A 23,300-nucleotide genomic window follows, 5' to 3' on the forward strand; every position below is an offset into this window, starting at 1 on the left:
CTCTGCGCCTACAATCATGCTCTAATTTTGCGAGCCTTCCGATGCCATCTGCGCCCCCGTACGTATATGATCATACGTTACACTCTTCATTCTTAATCGATACGGGCGCAGAAATGAGTATATTACCTGCCTCTACGACCCCTGCCACTGACTCTGCACCACCTGTTGAGCTTTTTGCGGCTAACCGCACACGCATTCCTGCCACTCCTGTCACCAGCACAGCTCCCGTCCAGCTCGATTTCAATACTGGTACTACATTCCCATGGTCCTTCTGCGTAGCTTCAGTTGATGAACCCGTCATTGGTATAGACTTCCTCTGTCACTACAAGCTATCAGTGGACATCGACGATTCTTCTTTACTCTCAAAATCAAACATTCGCATTCCATTCTCGACACGCACCACCTCATCCTCTATCATGCCGTTGTGCGGCACTCTCCGTCGATTTGACTACAACCACGTCTTCTCTCATCCGCCTCCAACGTGAATCCTCAGCCCTCATCGTTGACAACAGCGCTCTTCGGCGCCGTCTTCGTGAATTACAGGCTGAAATCGACTCCTGCAATCGCACAATCGCGCCTCTTACTCCGCCCCACAACGTTGTTTTGCCGCCGGACCGCTCCTTTTCTGGTCACCGTGTTCAACACGACTCCGGGGCTACCAATGCCATGGACGCAGTGCCCGTGGCTGACACCTCGCCGACCCAGCATGACGTCGCGGTGCCAAGGGTTACCGAGTGGCGCCCGGTTGCCACCCAGACCCCACCACACCAGGCATGCCTTACGCATGCCCTCGTCACCTGTAGCTGTCAGCACGACGCCTCCACCACTGACCTACGAGGCGCCGGTTGCAGTAATGACACCCGTTCCGAGCTCTGCCGCCACACGTGCCGTCGCCGCCACCACATCCTCACCGACGCCCTCGGGGCGCCACATACAGGTCAGTCCAGTGTCTCCCTGTGTTGCCCCAATAGGACAGTCAGGTCGACGACTCCGCACGTCAGTGTGTGCAGTAACAACGGGTACTGTACATCATATTCTCACGACACCGGGACCGCCGATCAGACACAAACCCCGCACGCTTAATCCGGAAAAACTCCTGAATGCACTTTCCATCATATCCGAACTCTTAGATGCCAACATCATCAGACGCTCTAGTAGCAGCTGGTCGACTCCTATTCATTTAGTAGACAAACCCGATTTCACGTACAGACTTTGCGGCGACTACCGCGCTTTGAATTCCAGAACAATCATGGATAACTATCCAGTGCCACATATTCAGGAATTCACACAGTGGTTACATGGTTCTCAGGTTTTCTCAGTGATAGACTGTAAAAAAGCGTACCACCAGATACCGATGGCACCAGACGATATCGAAAAGACGGTAATTATCACACCCATCGGGCTCTTTGAATACTTATACATGCCTTTCGGGTTAAAAAACGCTGCACAAACCTGGCAGAGATTTATTGACGAAGTGTTACGACCTTTCCATTTTGCGTATGCATATTTAGATGATATTTAAATCTTCTCACCCTCTAGCGAGGATCATCAAGCCCATCTACGTGCTGTCACAGACGCTTTGTCAAGCGCAGTAGTTGAAATCAACCAGGACAAATCGCAACTTGCGCTTTCACAAGTAACTTCCCTCGGACACGTGGTTTCCGCTGCAGGTATCGCTCCACCACCCCCTCACGTGGAGGTAATTGCCAACATCCCACGACCGAATGACTTTCAAGGGTTACGACGGTTCCTCGGCATGGTTAATTTTTATAGAAGACACATTCCTCATGTCGCGGCATTACAGCTTCCGCTTACCGATGTGCTTCGCGGGAAGAGTACTTCAGGCTCGCGCAAAGTTCAATGGACAAATGAAATGACGACGGCTTTCGACAAACTCAAAATGGCCGTTCAGACAGCAGTGACTTTTTCACACCCTATGCCGGACGCACAGCTTTCGCTTACGACAGATGCAAGTGACTCAGCAGTCGGCTCCGTGCTCCACCAACATTTAGGTAGTTCTGTCGAACCGCTACACTTCTTTTCGCAACTGTCACCTGCTGAGACTAAATGGTCAGCTTTTGATAGAGAACTTTTCGCGGTTGACGCCGCCATTCGCCACTTTCAGGATGACCTCGACGGACGTGCCTTTGTCATTTACACCGAACATAAACCCCTTGCGGAGGCGATCCGTAATCCGAGCGCCAACGCACCCCCTCGCAGACTTCGCCATTTGGAATACATTTCACAGTTTTCAACCGACGCACGACATTTTCGCGGTTCCGATCATGTGGTCGCTTATTTTTGGTCGAGGACCGCAGTGGCCTCAGCTGACATATCCCTCACCGAACTTTCACGCTGCCAGCGGACTGAACATGAAACTCATGCTGAGTTTGATAGCTCAACCTCAACTCTTCGATTTGAAGACCGTCCGGTCTCGGACTCAGACCTTACACTAAGGTGTGACATTTCAACCGGACGACCTCGACCATGAGTCCCGCCGTCCATGCGACAACCCATTCTCCATGCACTCCATGATTTAACACACCCGGGCGTCCAGGCCACGATCCGCCTTGCGACTGAACGTTTTGTGTGGCCTGGTGTACGTCAGGACAGCAAACGGTGGGCACAAGCGTGTGTGGCGTGCCAATGTAGCAAGGTTTCCTGTCACACACACCCTCTTCTCGCCCCCTTTGATGTACGTACCTGACGTTTTCGCCACGTCCACATTGACATCGTGGGACCCCTACCCCCTGCGGGCCCATTTAACTACTTATTCACAATGATAGACAGAGCGACCTGCTGGGTCGAGGCCACGCCCATCACCGACGCTTCCGCCACAACGATAGTCCGCATCTTTATCGAGTCGTGAATCTCACGTTTTGGCTGCCACTCCTCTATAACAACGGACCAGGGGCGCCAGATTGAAGCGAACCACTTCGCACGGTTCTGTCAACAGTGCGGTGTAGACAAATTCCGTACGACAGCTTACCACCCTCAGAGCAACAGCCTGGTGGAGAGGTTCCACCGCACCTTAAAAGCAGCAATCATGGCACATGGTGGCCAGTGGACAGAAGCCCTCCCGTGGGTTTTACTGGGCTTGCGAACCGCAGTCAAGGAGGATCTAAATGCTTCACTCGCAGAGGTGTTGTACGGAAAACCACTCGTCCTCCCCGCCGAATACGTCGACGACTCACCTCCGTTGCCAACTGTTGACTTACCCCCTTTATTGGAGCGAGTACGATCTACAGGTGCATGTAAGGGTACTATTGCGGGGATGCATGCGAAAGAAAACCATACCTCTGGAAACCGGGATGAAGAGCTTTTTACGTACGATCTTTAATCAAGTCGATACTTTTGATCGATACCGTCAGTACGTATGATCTCTGGTGTGCAAATTTATACTCCAGTGTTTTTTTTGCGCGCGTATGTTTTGTTTACGGGTGGTTAAACATGGGGACAGATAGCAGGCGAATTCAGGGTCCAGAAAATTCGACGTCATATTTATTGCACGTCGAAAAACCAGATCTGACTTACGCAGAGTATATAAAAAGTATATGTCCAAGCAATGGTGTCAGAGCCTGTGGGAGGCATATGGACGAACAACGTAAAGTTTGTATGTAACTTGGTTGACGCTGTGAATTTTGAATGTAGAATTAGCACCGGTGTAATTTGTCATCTGATTTTTGTAATTTTTTTTTTTTTTTAGACATGAAAACGGGTGTGGTGAGTCAGGCTAAAGGTTCAGCCTATTTGGAACAGGAAAGAACGAAAGTTGTCTGTTCAGTCTTCGATCCCCGAGAAATTCCAAGGAAGTCTGAATACAGCATAAACGGCGAATTGTATTGTGAATTCAAATATGCTCCATTTTCGTGCAAAAAAAGAAGAGGCCATCAACAGGATTCGGAAGAGAAACAATACAGCTTGATGTTACGTAGAGCCTTAGAACCAGCAGTTTGTCGTGTAAGAATTATAAGTTTGTTGTTTTCCGAAGACCTTTTCTTTGCTATATTATTGAAGTATGTCCACAATAATGTATAACTTAAGAGTCTCATTTTTATTGTGCTGAGATGCCACTACTTTTTGTGGCCCATGTTTCAAACTTACACGCGTTATTCAAAATAATTAAACTTCCCGACCGATTTAAATAATATGTGGACTGGCGGTCGAACTTGAAGCAACAGTTTTTACGAACACCCCTCCCCATACAGCTTAGCATACACAGTGATCCACCAAAGGGTTTATTTTTCCGATACTTATCTTCTGCTTTCCAGCCTCCTGTAGGTCCTTGAATAGTACCGTCCTGGGAGGGAGGATACAGCAGAAAACGGGTTAGTCATAACAATAAAATGATTATGTTTGTAGGATAAATTGTTCTGCCCCCCACCTGCAATGAAATTCAGTGCTCTAGTATAGCCTATTGAATTTCCTTATGGTAAAACAGTTTGAGGGCTGGAACTTGAACCTCAACCCATTGTTCGGAAACTAAGGGGGAGGTCTAGAATACTGAAGTATTGAACCAGTCTGTGTGCTGTGTGTGAAGAGCTCAGCTGGTTAGTGCCTAGCCCCTAATACTGTAGAAAGAGCCCTGTTTCGAGTCTATATCAGACATTTGCCTTTAATCTTTTAGGAAGTGTTAAAATATTTACTTTTAATCTTTGTTCTGTCTGGTATCTTTATGGAGGCTGACCTCAGTAATATGCAAATAACAAATGAAACCAAGCCTTAATATTTTGTGTTGCTGATCATTGATTAATGGATGTCATTATAAGAAAATTTCCGGAAGAAAGGTAGGCAGTAACTGTAACTAAAAGTTTGTATTTCATTTCTGGATATGTTAACTTGTTGCATTCTGGCTAATGGAAGTTAATGTGATGAAATTAGCATTAAATGTTAGATAATTATTAGACCACAGTGTGCTGATCCTTCTGCTGTTATCTTGAAAATTGTGCTGTTTACTGATTGTCCTTATTGGTTTTTGTTCATTAATCTGCCAGGGGGAAACTCATGTTGAGGTGGATCAAGGTGCAAATCTCTTTGGGCTATCTTGATGTAGGGCTTTCATTATTTCACTAAAACTCTTCAGGTGAATGCTACTATATTATCTTTTAAGAACGAAAACCAGTTCTTTTCCCTTCATTTGTCTGTCTCCATCTCAAATGATTCCATTCTTGGCTAGATGTTAATCACTTGCCTCTCTTAGGTCTTTCATGGTATAATTGAGGTTGGCCTCTAATGATAACATTCTTAAGAGATCGAAGTGTAATGAAGTAGTTTCAACTTATTCATCATTGCAATGATTAATTATGCTCATAGGCAAGGTATACAGGAATGAAATAATGTTGTTACAGTTTGGTAACTCAGGCCAAGACTGAGAGGGGTACATTTATTGTGAAGACCAATAATGAGCTAAAGGAACTTTCACAGAGTATTAGAATCTGTGTAAATGTAACGACAAATCTCTATTATCAGACTCATAAAGTGTGTGGGTTACATATTGGACAAGGGTTCCATTGTGATGAGACTCCATTAAGATAAAGCCATCGTCAACCTGAAAGTTGGCTTGAACACCACAGTGCTTTACTAGGCATGGTCCTGTTAGAGTTGGTGTGCCATTGCCTTCCTTTTACCTTTAAACTCTTCTGCCCAGCAATTTATAGGGAGACCTACAGTTTAATGTGGATTTTGAACCATGGAGCTGCTCGGCATTTTTCACTTTAAAAAACATTGCAGAGACACACACAAATTCTAGGACTAGCTGGAAATTGAATCCAAGACCTTTTTGTCCATAGTCTGGCACTGAGCCACATTCACTGTTTGACAAAGAATGAAATTCTTTATGTAGTGATAGGTCATCGTAGAAGATGGTCTGAATGGCAGGCACATATGCACAAGGGGACACTAACTACATGCCCCCCCCTCCCTCCCTCTCTCTCTCTCTCTCTCTCTCTCTCTCTCTCTCTCTCTCTCTCTCTCTCATGGCTCAGTTGCTTCTCCTGTCTGAAATGTGTCCTCTAATGAGATCTATTTATAGATAGTTACTAGAGAATATTTTTCTGTCAGCATTTCTACCAACCAGTAACTTTACCTTCTGATTATTATTTTGTGGAGATGTGTAGCTGTTAACAAAGGACTTTTATTCTGTATTGTATCTTCCTGTTAACACACAATCAAATTTTAATTCACACAACTGTTAAAAAACACCTCTTAAATCCTCTGAAAGCAGTCATTGTCAATTTTGCAACAGTACTTGTCTGAGAAGTGAACTTACCAACTCTAGAAATAGTTGTGATTTTGACTCCTCCTAAGGCCAAAGAAGTGTTTCATACACGGATAGTTAGCATATTGCTTTCTGTGTAAAGAAAACTAGTTGAGTGAAAGTAGCATTAATTGGAAGAGAATTATTAGAACACAATGTGCTGACACTTCTGTAGTGTGATGTCATTTATATTTGTTGGAAAGGAAGAACCGTAGTTCATGTTTACTTGCCAACACACTTGGATTTTACAATCCAAGAAGCCTCAATATGAGGAGATATCATATGACTATGAACCTACAAGACTGACTACATTAAGCACATGCTACATAGTCAGTACATTGTAGATGTTTTTGATATGGAAAAAAAAAGTAGTAGTTGCAGGAGACATAATGTTCTTGAATGACTCTCTGGAAGTTACTTAGTAATGTCTGCAGTCTCTTACATCATTCAGCATGTAACATTGCTCCCATTATACAGTCATTGCTTTCTGTGTCGTAGATCTCATCTTTTACTCTGGTGCGAAAGTAGGAGGTGGTACGAGTCAGGAAACTGAATTTGTCTTACACAAAGTTTTGTATTAATAATAAAGGTTTATTGGTACTCTAAGCTTCCTCCAGAATAATTAATGTTTCAGAGAACTGTACATTGCAGTCTTAAATGACCTATCTGCTCAGTAATTTTATTAATTCTTGAACCATTTTGCATCAGAAGCTTCCTTATCATCCACGGGCAAATCATCTCAAAGTCTTATTCTTGCAATCATTTTGTGTAATCATTCATTACATCAGCTTGCCAATGTCTACCTAACGACAGCTACTGCACTGTGATGCACAAGCCAGAACACAGCCATTTGTGTGGCTAGCTATGTGGTTTTACATATTCTAACAACTCATTGACACTTTTTCTCACTAGGCTCATATGGATTTATGTCATGGCATTTCATTCAGATGGCACGTTGTAGTAACTTCAAATGTAACTGGGATACTTTGAAAATGGAACAATTTCGTATGAGCTATGAGAACAGTAATCTTAACAAGCACTTTGTGACTTCCCAATTATCAGATTAGACAGTGGAAAATCCAGAATGCACTGTAACAATATTATGAAAAGAATAGTTGCTACTCACCATACAGTGGAGATACTGAGTTGCAGATAGGCACTACAAAAGTCTGTCACAAAACGAGCTGGCTTCAACTGCCAGAGACTGCGGTCATGTGTTTGTGTGTGTTGTGTTTGCATGAGTGTGAGTGCATGTCTGTTCGTTTATGGACAAAGCCCTTGGTGGCCGATAGCTCATTTTGTGACAGTCTTTTTGTTGTGCCTATCTGTGACTTGGCATCTCCGCTATATGGTGAGTAGCAACTATTCTTTTCATAATATTGTTACAATTATCAGATTAGCTTTATATGGTTAGATGAGTTTAAACAACATATTTTACGAGAGTATTTTAAGATGTGGTCCCTACACCAGTATTCCACACTCACCGGCAACAAAATCGCTGCATGTAAAGTACTGGAGAATAATTACCTTGAACAGATATTAAGATAAACTTTGAAGTTAAAAGCAGTTTTATTGTTGTAATATTAAGCTAACAATAGGAGTTAAATAGCAACTGTTTTAATATGAAAGAGGCAGCAGCATTTTTGAAAGTTCCAGGGTTAGGTTTAACCGGCATAAGCATGAATATCATTCAGTTCGTATAGCGATAGTTTGTTGTTTACAGCATACGGGGTAATTTTCTACAATTTGCTTGTCTTTTGTTAATGTGCTCTTTAACTTGTTTCACAGTGCTGAAGGTAATGGCCAAGTTAGGTGGTCAATGGTGAGACACAGGAGTCGTATTTGGGATGACAGTGGTTCAGATCCCTGGGACCATCTGGATTCAGGTTGTCTGTGATTTCTGTAAATTGCTTAAGGTGAATACCAGGCTGGTTCATTTGCAGTAGGTTGACCCAATTTCATTGACATCCTTCCACAATCAGAGATTGTGCTCTATTTCTAATGACTTTGTCATTAAGGTGATGTGAACCTTAGTCTTCATTCTTGAAAGTTGTTGTTCTTGAGGGGATTTTCTGAACATAATAAATGAATCAGTCTGTCCAGTGATTGGTTGTCCCCACTCATTAAATTTTTGGTACTCCAAACAGGATTTTCCATTATTTTTGTAAGTTACAGGGCCTTTGTGAAAGAGACGAGGGTGGTTTTGGGATGACCAAGTGATGCCTTGTCATGCACATTTGCTTACAGCCCTTGAAATTCAATGGCACATTTTACTAACTTTAAATGATGACGGGGGAACTGGGATACTTAAAAAATCAGACAATGTTTAGTCTAGTGTGTATCCTTCAAATCACGTATTCCAAACTGTTCTGAGCTGCATCATCATCTTCTCCTGTGACCTTTGCAACTGAGACATGGGCTTCTAAGAAGCCAAGTCCCCAACAGAACTAATGTTGTGTTCTTTACTCTTCCTGAATAAACAGCTGCCTTGTTGAAATATTCTGCCGTTTCGATGGCAGCATTTTTGTTGGTTAGTTAAGTAGTTACATGTTCCATAGATCATTTGAACAATTTTATTGGAATGTGGAATGAGTCAGTTTATAGGATATGTATGCGTGATTAGTGTTAACATTAATGAACACACTTATCATTTTATTGACAATATTATGAAAAGGATAATTGCTACTCACCATGTAGCGGAGATGCTGAGTCACAGATAGGCATAACAAAAAGACTGCCAAACAAAGTTTCTGGCCAAACATACCTTCATCAGAATCACACACACACACACACACACACACACACACACACACACACACACACAATGCGTACATACACATGACTACAGTCTCTGGCTCTCCACTATATGATTAATAGCAATTAACCTTTTCATAATATTGTATTATTCCATCCAGAATTTTCCATTGTTATCATTTTATTCCTACTCATGCAACAACACTTTATTAAAGGTCTTTTTTTGTATGGGCTACCACTTTTTAAATATAAATTTGTCAGTGGAATAGGAGGAGTTGTCCAGGAGAAATGAGTTTAAAGTAGATTTAAAATGTGCTTCATTATCTGTCAGAAATTTTATGTTATTGTGCAAATGATCAACAAATTTTATTGCTGCATGTTGAACTCCTCTGCCACTGGCAGCTTTACCAATGGGTAATAAGGGTCATTTTTCCTCTGTTGTTGTAGGTATGTGCATCACTGTTCTTCCCAAGTTGTAGTGGATTATTATTTATGACAAAATTCGTTAGTGAAAATATGTATTGCGATGGTGCGGTTCAAATGTGTAGCTCCTTAAAGAGATGCCTACATGATGTCTGTGGGTGAACACATATTATTCTTACAGCATGCTTTTACGCAATCAGTACTTTCTTTCTGAGTGGTGAGTTGCCCCTGAAAATTATTCTGTACAACTTTATTGAGTGGAAATATGCTAAATTTGTCAGGAGGATGATACGTTTAATTCCAAAATTAGCAATTATATGAAGAAGAAAAGTAGCTGAACTTAATTTTTTGAGAAGCTCAGTAATGTGCTTCTTCCAGTTTAAGTTTTTGTCAAATATGTACACCCATAAATTTGGAGCATTCTACCCTACTTACTTACTTACTGACTGCTGTTCGTATGCTACTTCAGTTACTGGTAGGACTCTATTTGCTGCACAGAACTGAATGTAGTAGTACTTTTTTTTTTTTCAAAATTTAGGGAGAATACATTTTCAGAGAACCACTTAAGAATTCGTTGGAAACTGTCACATACTAACTCTTGTATTGCCTTCTCTCTAGTGGGATTTATTATAACATTATTATCATCATCTGTAAGAAATGTCAAGTTTGCTTCTTGAATGTTAAGTGGAAGGTTGTTCACATATAAAAGGAATAGGAGTGGACCCAAATTTGAACACCTTTGGACTGCCTATGGGATTTTTACCTGTCACTAGAGTTTTTTTATCTTTCCTACATTGTCTGAATTATCCAGAATAATTTTTTGCATTCTGTTTGTCAAGTGTGTCAGGCCATCAATTCCATAACAATTGAGTTTTTGTAAGACAGTGTCATGATCTACACAATCAAGGCCTTGGAGAGATCACAAAAAATACCAACAGGTGATCATTATTATTTAAGCCTTTTGTAATATTTGATGAGTGAATGTATAAATAGCATTCTCAATCAAGCAACATATGTGGAACCCAAACCGTGACATTATGCCCAGGAATCTTTTAAGTAAAACTATTAGCTGATGTGAAGAGTAATTTTAGATGTTCAGGAAATGAACAGTTTGTACTGTGAACAATGTGAAATGTAGGTTACCATTATGTAATCCACAGTTGTATACTTTGTTTGAGGTTTTAACTAAAGAGAGAACAGTGCAAGTAACCTAAGGTTTAATACATTGATATTTTCCAAGAAGAAAGCTAATGATAGGCTAATGAAAACTACATCTGTACTCACCAAGGCACTTATCAATTGTGGCAGGGGCGCCTTCAGGCGCCACTATCATTTTCTCTCTTCACTGTTACGTTCACGATTGGTGTGTGAGGTGCAGCCTGTGCATTAGCTCTAACACACTGATTCTCTCTTCATTGCCATACTGCAAGATACATGTGGAAGGAAGCAATATTTTTTGGAATATATTCTCTCTGAATTTTGATAGTAACCCTTTCTGGTAAGCACAATGTCTACCATGTAGCATCTGCTACTGAAGTTACTGGGCATCCCCACGACACTCGAGTGCTTACTTAATAAGTCTGTGATGAATGAAATGTGCTGTTCTTTGAGTCTATTGTATCTTCTGCAGACTGATGAACAGTAATCAAGAACTGATTGAACATGAGTTTTGTAAGCTTCCTTCCCTAGAATTCTTCCAATGAATCAATCTGCCATCTGTTTCTCTTGTAACTTGTTTCATGTGGTTGTTGTTCTTCAGCTGCCTCCAGATACATACTACTCAATATTTTTCTGTCCTTAACATTTACATTGATCAGTGGTCAATAATGTAGTTGGACAATAATTAGTCTTACCCCCTATTTAAACTGTTGGTTCCTGCACCAAATGTCAGTCCTATGCTGATCTTCCTTCAATTCACAGCAATTTTCTGGCATTCTGACTTGGCTGTATATAAAAGGATCATCTATGAACAGCCTTATGGAACTTAAGAAAGTTATCAGTAGATCATTCATATATCATGTAAACAGTGATGGTCCTACATCACATCATGTTTGGTTAAAAAAAATGCTACTTTTTTATCTCATGATTTTGCATCATTGAGTGTGATGTGTTGAGTTCTGTCTGCTGAGACAATCCTGAGTCCACTCACAAGTTTGTTTCACTGTTCTGTAAGCTCATATTTTGTTCTCTAGGCAACAGTGCAGAACTGTATCAAATTCTGTCTGGAAGTCAAGGAACAATAGATAAATCTGGTTGCCATTATATACTGCCTTTCTGGATCTGGTTGGATTAAAAGGAGGAACTGTGTTACAGTCTTGTACGAAGCAACAACTTACATTATTTTGTTTGTTTACTGGTGGTATTACACTATTATATTTCTTTTATCAAAGTTGAGATGTCAGATATTTATGTCAAAGAAATTTGATAGTGTAATAGGGAACTTGTCAAATCCTGCCTTTCAGCAGAGAAATACGATGCCATAGATTTGATAGTGAAAGTCATTCGTCTTCTGTTCACTACAGTGTGAAATGTAACTGCTTGGAGCACTGGCATCGTGTAGTGTGTAAACATGGCTTCAGAGTTTAGTTGGTGTGTTCCTTGGACTCTTTTTAATAACCTTGCCTTAATTGGGAGGGGGGAGTGAGCAAGGGGCACAATGCATGCTATTAACTGTGTACTGATGGGCAGGTGGGATATGCTGCAGGCAACTTCAGCTCCACATCCCCGGCCATCCATCTGTACATCAGAAACATCCAGGCAGCTTTTCAGCAAGCCAGAATGAAGGAGCTGGTCACACTATCAATTTTTTTTTTCTTAGCTTTCTATTCTACATTGTCTCTCTTTGAACTATGGATTCCACAAGTTAAAAAGTGCTACATCTGTTATTAATTTTATAATTGTTGGAAGACTAAATCTGTTAATTAAATTATTCGGAAATAAAAGTAGTTTTTACTGCCCATACAGCGTACTAAACATTTATTTACCTTCAGATATTCCTCCTCGAGTACTTTATAAATTGCTTCACAAATTTCTGAAATCATTTTGGTTAATGTGCATTGTGGTATTAGAGTGCTTTATTGTAAACTACAGTAGCTGTCTCCTGTATCAAGAAATCACTGTGTTATGGTGACTCTGTCTTCTGCATATATGGCATTTCTCAAGTGAATATCCTGTTTTGTAGTATGAGAAGCCACTTTACTGAGCAAATACTGAAATGCACTCTCATCCATTTGTAAGTAGTTTATATATGACTTGAGGTCCTCCACTTGCAGCTCTCTTAACAAATTTTGCTGAATGCTTTTATCATCTTGACATAAAACACAAGGCTGCACCCAGTGTGTTTCCTTTTTTGCTACCACTTCTATTCCAAATGCACAGACAGTGCAATTACAGTGCAAGCAACTGCAGCGCATAATAATTTTTTTGACTGCACCACCTTGAGCTTTGATGAAAAATATGATGACAGTGTAATATCCTTTCCTAGTGCCATGTCTAAAGTCTTTGTCAAAGTAGTTTGAGAAATGTTTGATCATATTTCTTTGTCAAAGAAATATGATAATGTAACACCAGCCTAAGACCAAAATGTACAATACTTTTGAATGTGCTACTTCGCACTTCTTAGTGTCTGTTGGTCAATGTTTGATGTGGATTGTTCAGACAATTTTTAATTGGTTCCTTATCATAATTACTCAGTAAAATTTTTTCCAGACATTTACTAAATTCTTTTTAATACTTTAATCATTCATACAGTAACAGCTATATATTCACTGATTCATTGCTCTGCAGGATGGTCCATGTGCGTGGAGCCACCATTCTAAAACCAAAAAAGATGACTAAACATATTGTCAGTCAAGTAGAATGAGAATGGAGATGGGGGCAAAGTCTGTGAAGTTATGTTGCCAACATTGTGGTCAGTTTGGGAGCTGCCATCAGCTAGACAGAGAATCACGTGAGAAAAATCATTGTGACTTTCATTTGAGCAAAGCTTTATTCACTCTTGAGTTTTGTTGCATTTTCCACAGAACATAGCAAGTGTAGGAGATAACACACAGAGGTTATAGGATATGTTCAAAATGTTATCCATCACATTGTAAGTTGGTTGTTATCCACTAGACTTATTCTTCATAGACTTAAACCAACATTTGTACTAGAATGCAAGCACAAGCATCAATAGTCCACTCCCTGAGATGTGCAGGGTTTACTGATGTATGGCTGACCCTGGTTTCATGCAAGATGTGGTGAGTGCTGCACTCTTGTCTCTTGCTGAATGATAGCATAGTAGTAGTTTGTCTTCTTTCATCTGTAGCCATTGTTGATCATCCAGGTTTCAGTTTGTATAACACATGGCCAGTTTCACAGAATTTTGTGAATTGTTTCACCACCACACTGTGGGTAATGGTTGGCCTGTCTAGGTGGCATTTGTTGAAATCTTCTGTGACAACACTGGTGTTCTTCTCTTCTGATATCAGCATAATCTCACTTTGACTTATGTAATGCCATCAGGTTTCCTGTCACATGCAAGGAAGTAACATCACTCATTTCTCGAGAATGAATAAAGTTGTGCTTAAATGAAAAGCACCACTGATTTCTGATGTAATTCTATATCTGTTTGATATGTCACATGACCCACTTTCCATTTTCAAATCGTGTGATGCATTGAATATAGTGGGCTTCCAAAGTGTTTGCCGTGTTGGTAACATAGCCTCAAAGATTTTGCCTCCTCTCCCATTTTTTTCTACTTGATTTTATGTTTATTGTTTTTGCCTTGGAAAATTGGCTCCACATCGTTGTACCTCCTTGACAGTAACTGAATTGAAACATTCAGATCTGGAATAGATTGAAAAATCAGCCAACCAGTTGCAAATAAAGGTTTATTATCCCTTGACCATGGTTTCGACATTTGTAAAAGTATATTCTTCAGAAGTATTGGCCTTGTGACATCACATGATGCAATAGGCGTCACAAGATAAAATATTTGCGTTAAGTTACATATACCTTATGTCTGAGACTAAGGCCAACTACTATCCTGTGAATGTGTCTTGGTCTTTCTTAAGTTTTGCTTCCATTATTGAGTGCAACATCAAAGCTTCCTCTCCAGTGCCTGTATCTTTCCTAAAGCCAAACTGATCGTCATATAACTGATAGGATCCTTTCTTCCTGGAGTGCTAGTTCTGTGAGGTTTCCAGAAAAGCTTCTGTTAGGTTTGGGAGGTAGGACGGGTCGTGAGTTGTGCTTGGGTAGTTCAGTCGGCAGAGCACTTGCCTGTGAAAGGCAAAGGTCCTGAGTTCGAGTCTCGGTCCTGCATACAGTTTTAATCTGTCAATAAGTTTCATATCAGCACACACTCCACTGCAGATTGAAAATGTCATTCTTGTCTACTGAAATCAAGCAATGGAAAATCCAGGATGGAATGGAACAATATTGAGAAGGAAAGTTGCTACTCATCATATAACGGAGATGTTGAGTCGCAGATAGGCACAACGAAAAGATTTTCACACTCAGCATATCTGCTATATGGTGAGTAGAAACTAATATTGCCTACTGAAAGTTTGACAACACCTTCAACTTCCAGTAATCTTCTTCCAGTTGTTGGAGCTTCCTGCAGTACCCTTCCCAGTCATCAGCAGTTCCTGACAGAAGGAATTCATTCGCAATCTTAAACAGATTGTCTTTTGACATGTCCACTGAAATGTTGCGCTTCCTAAACAATCTTTTACTTTTGCCTATGGCTGTTCCACAACACTCAGATCACAATTATAGGGTGACAGGCAGACAAGCATGTGGGCTTTCTCATTTGCCATTTCATCAATCATGTATGTATTTTTAGTAAACCTATGTTTTTGAATTAAAGTAAACAGAGCCTGCTTCCTCATGCTGACATTGCAGGCAACACTCCTCTTTTGCAGCCATTTCATTGACTTCACTTTTGGTATCATTCCATGTTGGTGTTGTGGTCACTTATCTTCCATTTCGGTAGGAGCATTGTCCGTCACAGTAGCTGTCTTTGGAGGAAGATTTGGGAGAAATATATTTGCAAACCACCTTTAAAAGTTTCCAGAATTTATTTTACCATGGTAATCCCCATTTGTGGATTTAGCCCAGAATTTTAGTTTGACTTCATTGATGAACCCGTTCCTCGATCCAACACTTCCAGTAATAAGTATTTTACCACCCCTTAATGCTGACATCATCCTTCTGCCAACATTTACATGCCGTCATATTACCATCTGTCAAAGTTTCATCCACGCAGAATATTTCAGTCACTGCTACCCTATGATATTTTATTTCTTCAATGAAATCAGACTGCCAATCAATAATGCTTCCACGCTTTAGCAGTGGAGACCTCTTATTCTGCATTTTTTACATTTGAATGCCACAGACAACAAAATATTCTGCTGAGATTTAATACTCCACAAGTCCAGCCTATCTTTTCTTCGAGTATTGGTCGAGGTTTCCACAGACTGGGCACGGTCTTCTGCATCAGGTAGAAGTTTGATTGTTTGCTTCCAGACACCTCTCAGAATTATGCAACTGGATTTTCCCAGTACATCTTGGCCCAAGTGAAAGAGAAAATAAATGTTAGAAAGTAGGTCTGTATTGTGTGCCGAACATGTTGTTACAAGTAACAAAGTGAGTCCTCCAAGGGAAGTATCAACTTGTTGAAACCACTTGTCTAGGTATTACACTGTGCAGCTACAATTAATTGAATAAAAATAATGATGATATAAGAAAAGTCAGTGCTGCAAAATACTAACAAAAATCCTTTACAGATGATTGGAAAAAGTGGTAGAAGCTAACCTGGGGGAAGATTAGTTAGGATTCCGGAGAAATGTAGGAGCACACGAGGCAATTCTGACCCTACAACTTCTCATAGAAGATAGATTAAGGAAAGGCAAACCTACATTTATAGCATCTGTCGACTTAAAGGAAGCTTTTGGCAATGTTGACTGGAATTCTCTCAAAAAAGACTTTACAATTTGTACAGAAACCAGATGGCAGTTATAAGAGTCTAGGTGCATGAAAGGGAAGCAATGGTTAAGATGGGAGTGAGACAGGGTTGTAGCTTATCTCCGATGTTATTCAGTCTGTGCATTGAGCAAGCAGCAAAGGAAATGAAAGAAAAATTTGGAGTAGAAATTAAAGGTCAGGGAGAAAAAATAAAAGCTTTGAGATTTGTCGATGACATTGTAATTCTGCCAGAGACAGCAAAGGACTTGGTAGGACAGTTGAATGGAATGGACAGTAGTTTGAAAGGAGGATATAAGATGAATAAGGATAATGGAATGTAGTTGGAATAAATCAGGTGATGCCGAGGGAATTAGATTAGGATATGAGCCACGTAAAGTAGTAAATGAGTTTTGCTGTTTGGGAAACAAAGTAACTGACGATGGTTGAAGTAGGGAGGATATAAAATGTAGACTGGCAATGTGTGTAGGTACATGGTGAACCCCCCCCCCCCGCCCAGATATGGTGAAGTCAAAATTTATGAAAAACAAAAAATGAAACAGCGATCGACCGTAAGCATCAGCAAAGGAAGACATTAATTATGAATGCACGGTAAGCTGCGGGCAAATAAAAAAAAATGGGTCATCATTCATTTTTCTTTGTACATGATTTTGTTTCTCACTCTCTTATATGTAGAACTTCTGTTAAGATGTGCTGCTTGGAGTATGATGGACTAAGAGTGTTTTGTATCATATATGTTTCGAAATAAGAGAAGACTTGATATCAGTATTAAGTATTTTTATTGAAGTGAAGTTGAACCATGTAAAGAGGATTTTCTTCATTTATTTGACATGCACTGGTGTCCTTGAAGTCGGCTGCCTGCATCTACAATTGAAATGTAAGAGAGGAAGTCTGATTAGCCCAAATTCGTACATGCAGAACATTTCTAATAATGCAAATGTAATATACTTTAAATTAAGTTTCTTTCCATTCATATATCTCTCTTTTTTTTATTATTATGACCCAAATGACAAAAGTGTTTCCGAAGAAGAGAAATTTATTAACATCGAGTATAGTTTTGAGTGTCAAGAAGCCCATCTGAAAGTATTTGTATGGAGTGTAGCCATGTATGGAAGTGAAACCTAGACAATAAACAGTTTAGACAAAAAGAGAATAGTAGCTTTTGAAATTCGATGCTACAGAAGAGTGCTGAAGATTAGATGGGTAGATCATGTAAGTAATGAGGAGGTACTGAATAGAACTGGGGGAAAGAGAAATTCGTGGTACAAGCTGACTAATAGAAGGGAGACATCAAGGGACCACCAATTTAGCACTGGAGGGAAGCGGTGAGGGTAAAAATCATAGAGAGAGACACAGAGATGAATACAGTAAGCAGATTCAGAGGGATGTAGGTTGCAGTAGTTACTCAGAGATGAAGAAACTTGCACAGGATAGAGTAGCATGGAGAGCTGCATCAAACAAGTCTTTGGGTTGAAGACAACAACAACAAGAAAGTCAGTATGTCACAAGACTCAAGCCAACTATCTTTGGGGTACCAGCTAAGTATCTTTACCACAATGTTTAATGGGAGTTTCTAAAAAATTGACTTTTTTATTGCAACTTCAGCCACCTAGCAGATGACAATAAACTCTTCTACACACACAAACAAGATGACATCTTTAAAGTAACTCAGATGAGGGGGAAGGCAGTTTCACTGTCAAACTGAAAAATTTGAACTTAAAATTACCTCTTTTTGCCACCAGTTTCCTATGACTTCACAGGATTTTATTTACAAAATCTGTGAATTCTCATGGATCTGAAGCTTGCCCCCTATGTATGTCACTGTTCATCTTGTCAGCTGAGAGAGTGGAGGTGCAATGGTTTATTTCTGCTCTCTTGCTTGCAACATTCAGTGAAATTATTATTTATTTTTATTGCTCTAGTCCTTAATGTACTATCCTTTGCTCTTCTCTGAGGAGTGGAAGGAGTGTCTGGTGTTGCCCATGATGGGCCAGCAACTACTTTGTCCCTCAGAGAGAGATGTATTACTTTACTACAAATCATAAAAGTTACCTAACAATGGCTTCATATGCAAGGTTCTGTATTATATCGCTGAGGTCAGCAGCAGCTGGATGCGAGCATGAGAAGACTCGATTCAGAACTAGAGAGCCCCCATTCTTCTCTTTGTGTACAAACTGTGTTACTTTCAGCACCTGACATTGGAAAATCATGTGTTGTTGTAGCCTTCATAAATGATAAGGGACTGTGGTGGAGGGCACTCTGATGGCTGTCTTCCATAATGTTTGAAATGGAATCTTGTATCATCGCACAGATCTACCTGGTATGCAGTGTATGGATGCAAAGAGATGGCAGAAAACTAGAACACAATATATCTTTAAATATCATGTGTTTACAGTTTATGTTCCTACACCTGTGCAATTTTCATTAGTTTAGATGTGTCCACCACATTAATTTGTACCAGTTTGTGTGTGTTAAGTTACAGTGCAATATTTGTATGATAGTTGCCCATTAGCTTCTAAAAGAAACAAATGATAGACCTAGATTACATTATGAACCTTACAGTTCCTTGGAAACAAGTGTCGCGGGAAAAGACTTAAGTCTCCTAAAACAAAATTCTTCAGCTCTCTAGGACATTATCTCTGAAGTAATTTCTTCTTCTTCAAAAGTGGAAAAGAAATTTCTGTTTGGAAATGTTGGTGATGGGATAAAGAACTGGCAACAGTATAATTTTTGCATTTGTATGGCTTGACAAAAAAGTCATGGATAACATTTAAAGCCTTGAAAAAGACTCAGTGAAGATAAATTGGAGCCATAATAAACTTTTAATTTATGTCATTCTAAGTTACCATGTACTTAAACGGTTTGCAGTAGTAGTTTAAATCTGATGAGATAGAAACTGAATGTGGTTTGACACTAAAACTAATTACTTATATTTAAGTAACATGAGTGTCTTATTTCTTTCATAGCATGAGTTTCCAAATTTCCAAGTGGATGTCTACGTTCTCGTTCTTGAAAATGATGGATGTGCACTAGCAGCTGCTATCAATTCGGCCGCTCTCGCATTAGCTGATGCGAGTGTCCCCATGTATGACTTGGTGTGTGCAGCAACTCTGGTATGTTACTTATGGACGTAGATAAGATGTTCATGTGATCTCATGTCCTCTTTCTGAATATTTGCAGATGCTATCTGTTTGTGTTAATAATGATTTTTTTTCATATCCCTATTGTCATTCCCTACCACCTCCCCCCCCCCTTTCTTTCCTCATCTGTGCATATACTTGATACTGTATTCTATAAATCGTAGAGGGAGACCAAGAGATGAATACACTAAGCAGATTCAGAAGGATGTAGGCTGCAGTAGGTACTGGGAGATGAAGAAGCTTGCACAGGATAGAGTAGCAAGGAGACCTGCATCCAACCAGTCTCAAGACTGAAGACCACAACAACAACAATTCTTGTTTATTTTCTGGGTTTTCTCAAACATGTATCATGAATAAATTCATTAGTCATCCTTTTAATCTGCCTCTTTTCTAGGTAATTTTAGGTGGCACCGTTCTAACATGTGTATACATAGGGTGCACCAGAAACACCTGATGGTTTTGAAACTAAATCAACAAATCAAGTGAAAATGTAAATATTTACTTTTTAATAAAAATAATTCTCTTTTTTATGGAGAATTAGTGTGTGTTGTTGTTTCTTGAAAATAACATTTGGTAAGTGTCCACCATGCTGAATAACACATTCATGTGGTCTCTCTGGAAGAGGTAACATAAATCGCCACAACATGTTTGGAATCTCACAAATTCAGTCTTTCAGCTTGTTGACAATGAATGGACATTACTAATAAACTTTCTGTTTAGGATAATCCCACAAAAAATAATCGTGTACAATCAGGTTGGATGAATGAGTAGGCCGGGTTGATGTCCCAAAAGTGAGAAATTACTCTTTTCAGGAATCCCATGCGCAATATGGGCTGTCGGTCCATCTTGCTGGAACCATAGGTCGCTATGGGGATCAACTTCATGATGCAGAGATGTTTACAACATGGCTGTGTAGTGCTCAGAATTTACTGTTACAGTATGGCCCTCATTGGCAAAAAAAAAAAAAAAAAAAAAAAAAAAAAAAAAAAAAAAAAAACCAGATAGGAATAACAGCAATGTGAGGAAAGATTGATTGCTAGTTACTGTAAAGATAACACAGTAAGTTGCAGACAGGCACAATTAAGACACTTACACACAAGCTTGCACTCGGGGAAAATGGCACACCATACTGTCGCTTTTGCACTACATCTAGGGAGCTCCAGGAGTTCGCACTGGGTGTCTGCAGCCTATAACCGTCAGCTGTGTTTGTTGATGGATCCAGACAAGTGGAAATGAGCCTCATCTGTCATCTTGTCCCTTTCAGTAATCTTATGGACATTTTGGATGTTACACATGCCTGTGAAGTTCTTTTTGCAGAATACAGCAAACACTGGCATCTGCCAACCCAAGTGCAGTAGCTTGTCACGAAGCTGACTGTTGAGGACTACACAAGATTGTGTCCCAAACACGATTAACATTTTGTGGTGTACATACCAAATGAGGATGTCCTGCAGGTTTACTGACCATCTCAATGCCATGTCAGTAACCATAGCAACAGAGTATTGCGACTAGAGGCACGACTTTGAACGAACCAGCATTGAAAGTTGCCATGCAAATGTGCTAGACTCTGTCTTTATAAACTACCCTACAGCTACAATGTAATGTTCCATAGACCAGCACTCCCATCTCAACTAAACTGTAGAAAACAGTGCCCAATGCGGTGTGTAGCACTACTGCACCATATGGTGGGTGTCCTGCAAATGAAAGTTTAAAAAAGTCAGAAGCCAATTATATGCTATGTTTACATGTTCTGGTTTAAAGTATTTCTGTCTGTTACCATAAAAGGATAAGTGAAACATCACTATGAATTCAGGATGTTGAGTAGTGTCTACAGTGAATTAAAAGTATTATCTTAACAGCCTGTCCAGGCAGATATGCTAAATGGAAGCAGCATGCCTCTAATAGCTATGAAAACTTCTTGTAGAAAAATATTACAAAAACCTATTGAAGGTAAAAAAGCATTAGGCCCATAGTTGCAGGATAAAAGTATCTGTACTATGCTTTGATATTGAGATTTTGAATTTTCCTTAGGTTCTGTGATGATAAAGTTTTCCGATAAGATGGCTGTCAAATCTGCTGTGGCTTGTAGTAATTTACATGTTAATACTGTTTCATCTGATAATGTGTAGTGGTTCGGAAAGAGTAGTTGAGTGGGCCATAAATTATGGAGGTAAACAAATATTTTTTTGAAAATGGAAGAATTTATAAACTACCTGCCTCAGTAGCTATAATTGCGGACCACACCAGCCACAACTTTTAGGAATCTGCTTTTAAATTTCCTAATTGTGGTACAGTAATAAGCCAAGATTTCAGCATACGTGTTATAGATTGAAAGACGCAAGGAGTTAAAATAGATTGCAGGGGCATGGATTTTTGTGCTATTGTACTAAACACTTTATTTGAAAGTTTGATAGGGGATTAAGTTGCAGAAACAGGATGTGAGAGTAACTTCTTTCACACCATGGTGATAGAGCTAGACAGGGAGTCTCATTGTTTGACTGCATGCAAGGGCTGCCAAGTTGCTAGCTGCGCGGTCTGAGGCACCTTGTCATGGTCCGTGTGGCTTCCCCGTCAGAGGTTAGAGTCCTCCTTCGGGCATGAGGATGTGTGTTGTCCATAGTGTGTGAGTTAGCTTAAGTAGTGTGTAGGCTTAGGGACCATTGACCTAAGTAGTTTGGTCCCATAAGACCTTACCACAAATTTCCAAGTTGTTCATTTGTTGAGATGGAAGCTCCACATCTGGTGTTGGAAGTAAGAGCTAAAAACAGAAAACATTTAAAGCCATGGAAAAACAAGATTCAGAATCAGTTAGTCCCTGTTTTAACCATAGTATGTCATTGATCCACTGGACAATGAAACTGTTCCCAGTGATTGTATGAGAACACAGGTTTTACAAAAAGGGTAGCAGATGTGATCCACAAAACTACTGCCAATGTGATTGATATTCATCTACTGTAGAATCCTAGAATATAATCTGATCTCAAACATAATCAGGTCCTTCACGACAAGCCAATGCATTCTGTAAACATCAGTTGCATAAAACCCACCTCATGCTTTCATCACGACATATGAAAGTCCTAGTTAGAGCAAATTGGGTAGATGCAGTACTCATGACATTCAAAGCCCATTTCACTCATACCATCATATGAGGTGTCAAACACAATTTGTGCCTGGGTAAAAGATTTCTTGGTAGGGGACGGCACAGCAGAAGTAACCCCAGGTGTGCCCAAGGGAACCAGTTGGGACTCTTACGGTTCATATTGTCCATGAATGACCTAGCAATGAACATTAAGAGTAACCTAGACTTTGTTGCAGATCACAGCTATCTATAATTAACTACAATCTGAAAAAAAACTGCACATATGTTTAGTCAGATATTTACAAGATTTGAAAGTCGAGCAAAGATTGGCAACTTACGACCGCAGCCTACGGCTTGGTGTCCCAGGGATCCCTGACCTGGGGTGTGGTAAGTGCCACCGTCTCCTGTCACTGTAAGCTCTGGACGTGCTTTAGTGACCACCATGTGGTGCAGCGGTGTAACATTAAGTGTCACAGGGAACGGCAATTGTGGCTTGATGGTCTGGGTTATGAGGATGGTATGAACTTACCACACCTTACCTAGGCATACAGGGCTCTGTCTAGGTGGACTTTAATTCCCCTGGCTGTGATTGAGATTGATCCATTGAAAGAGTGAAAAGAAAAAAGGGTAGTTTTGAGAAGGTTTTGCTCTTCTGTATCCAAAAGGGTTTAGAGGGAACACT

The 23,300-nt window shown here is 40.1% G+C and overlaps 1 protein-coding gene across 1 annotated transcript in view; it reads left to right on the plus strand.

Moving 5' to 3' along the window:
• Positions 1–3,385: 3,385 nt before the first annotated feature.
• Positions 3,386–23,300, plus strand: part of LOC126195267 (exosome complex component MTR3-like) — a 36,023-nt gene continuing 16,108 nt past the window's right edge. The window contains exons 1-3 of the mRNA XM_049933795.1: positions 3,386–3,613; positions 3,707–3,960; positions 19,366–19,512. Coding sequence (XP_049789752.1) covers positions 3,451–3,613; positions 3,707–3,960; positions 19,366–19,512 — 564 coding nt within the window. The 5' untranslated portion in view covers positions 3,386–3,450. The remainder of the gene's footprint in view (positions 3,614–3,706; positions 3,961–19,365; positions 19,513–23,300) is intronic.

Source organism: Schistocerca nitens, chromosome 7, assembly GCF_023898315.1.
Source record: "Schistocerca nitens isolate TAMUIC-IGC-003100 chromosome 7, iqSchNite1.1, whole genome shotgun sequence".
Lineage (NCBI taxonomy): Eukaryota > Metazoa > Arthropoda > Insecta > Orthoptera > Acrididae > Schistocerca > Schistocerca nitens.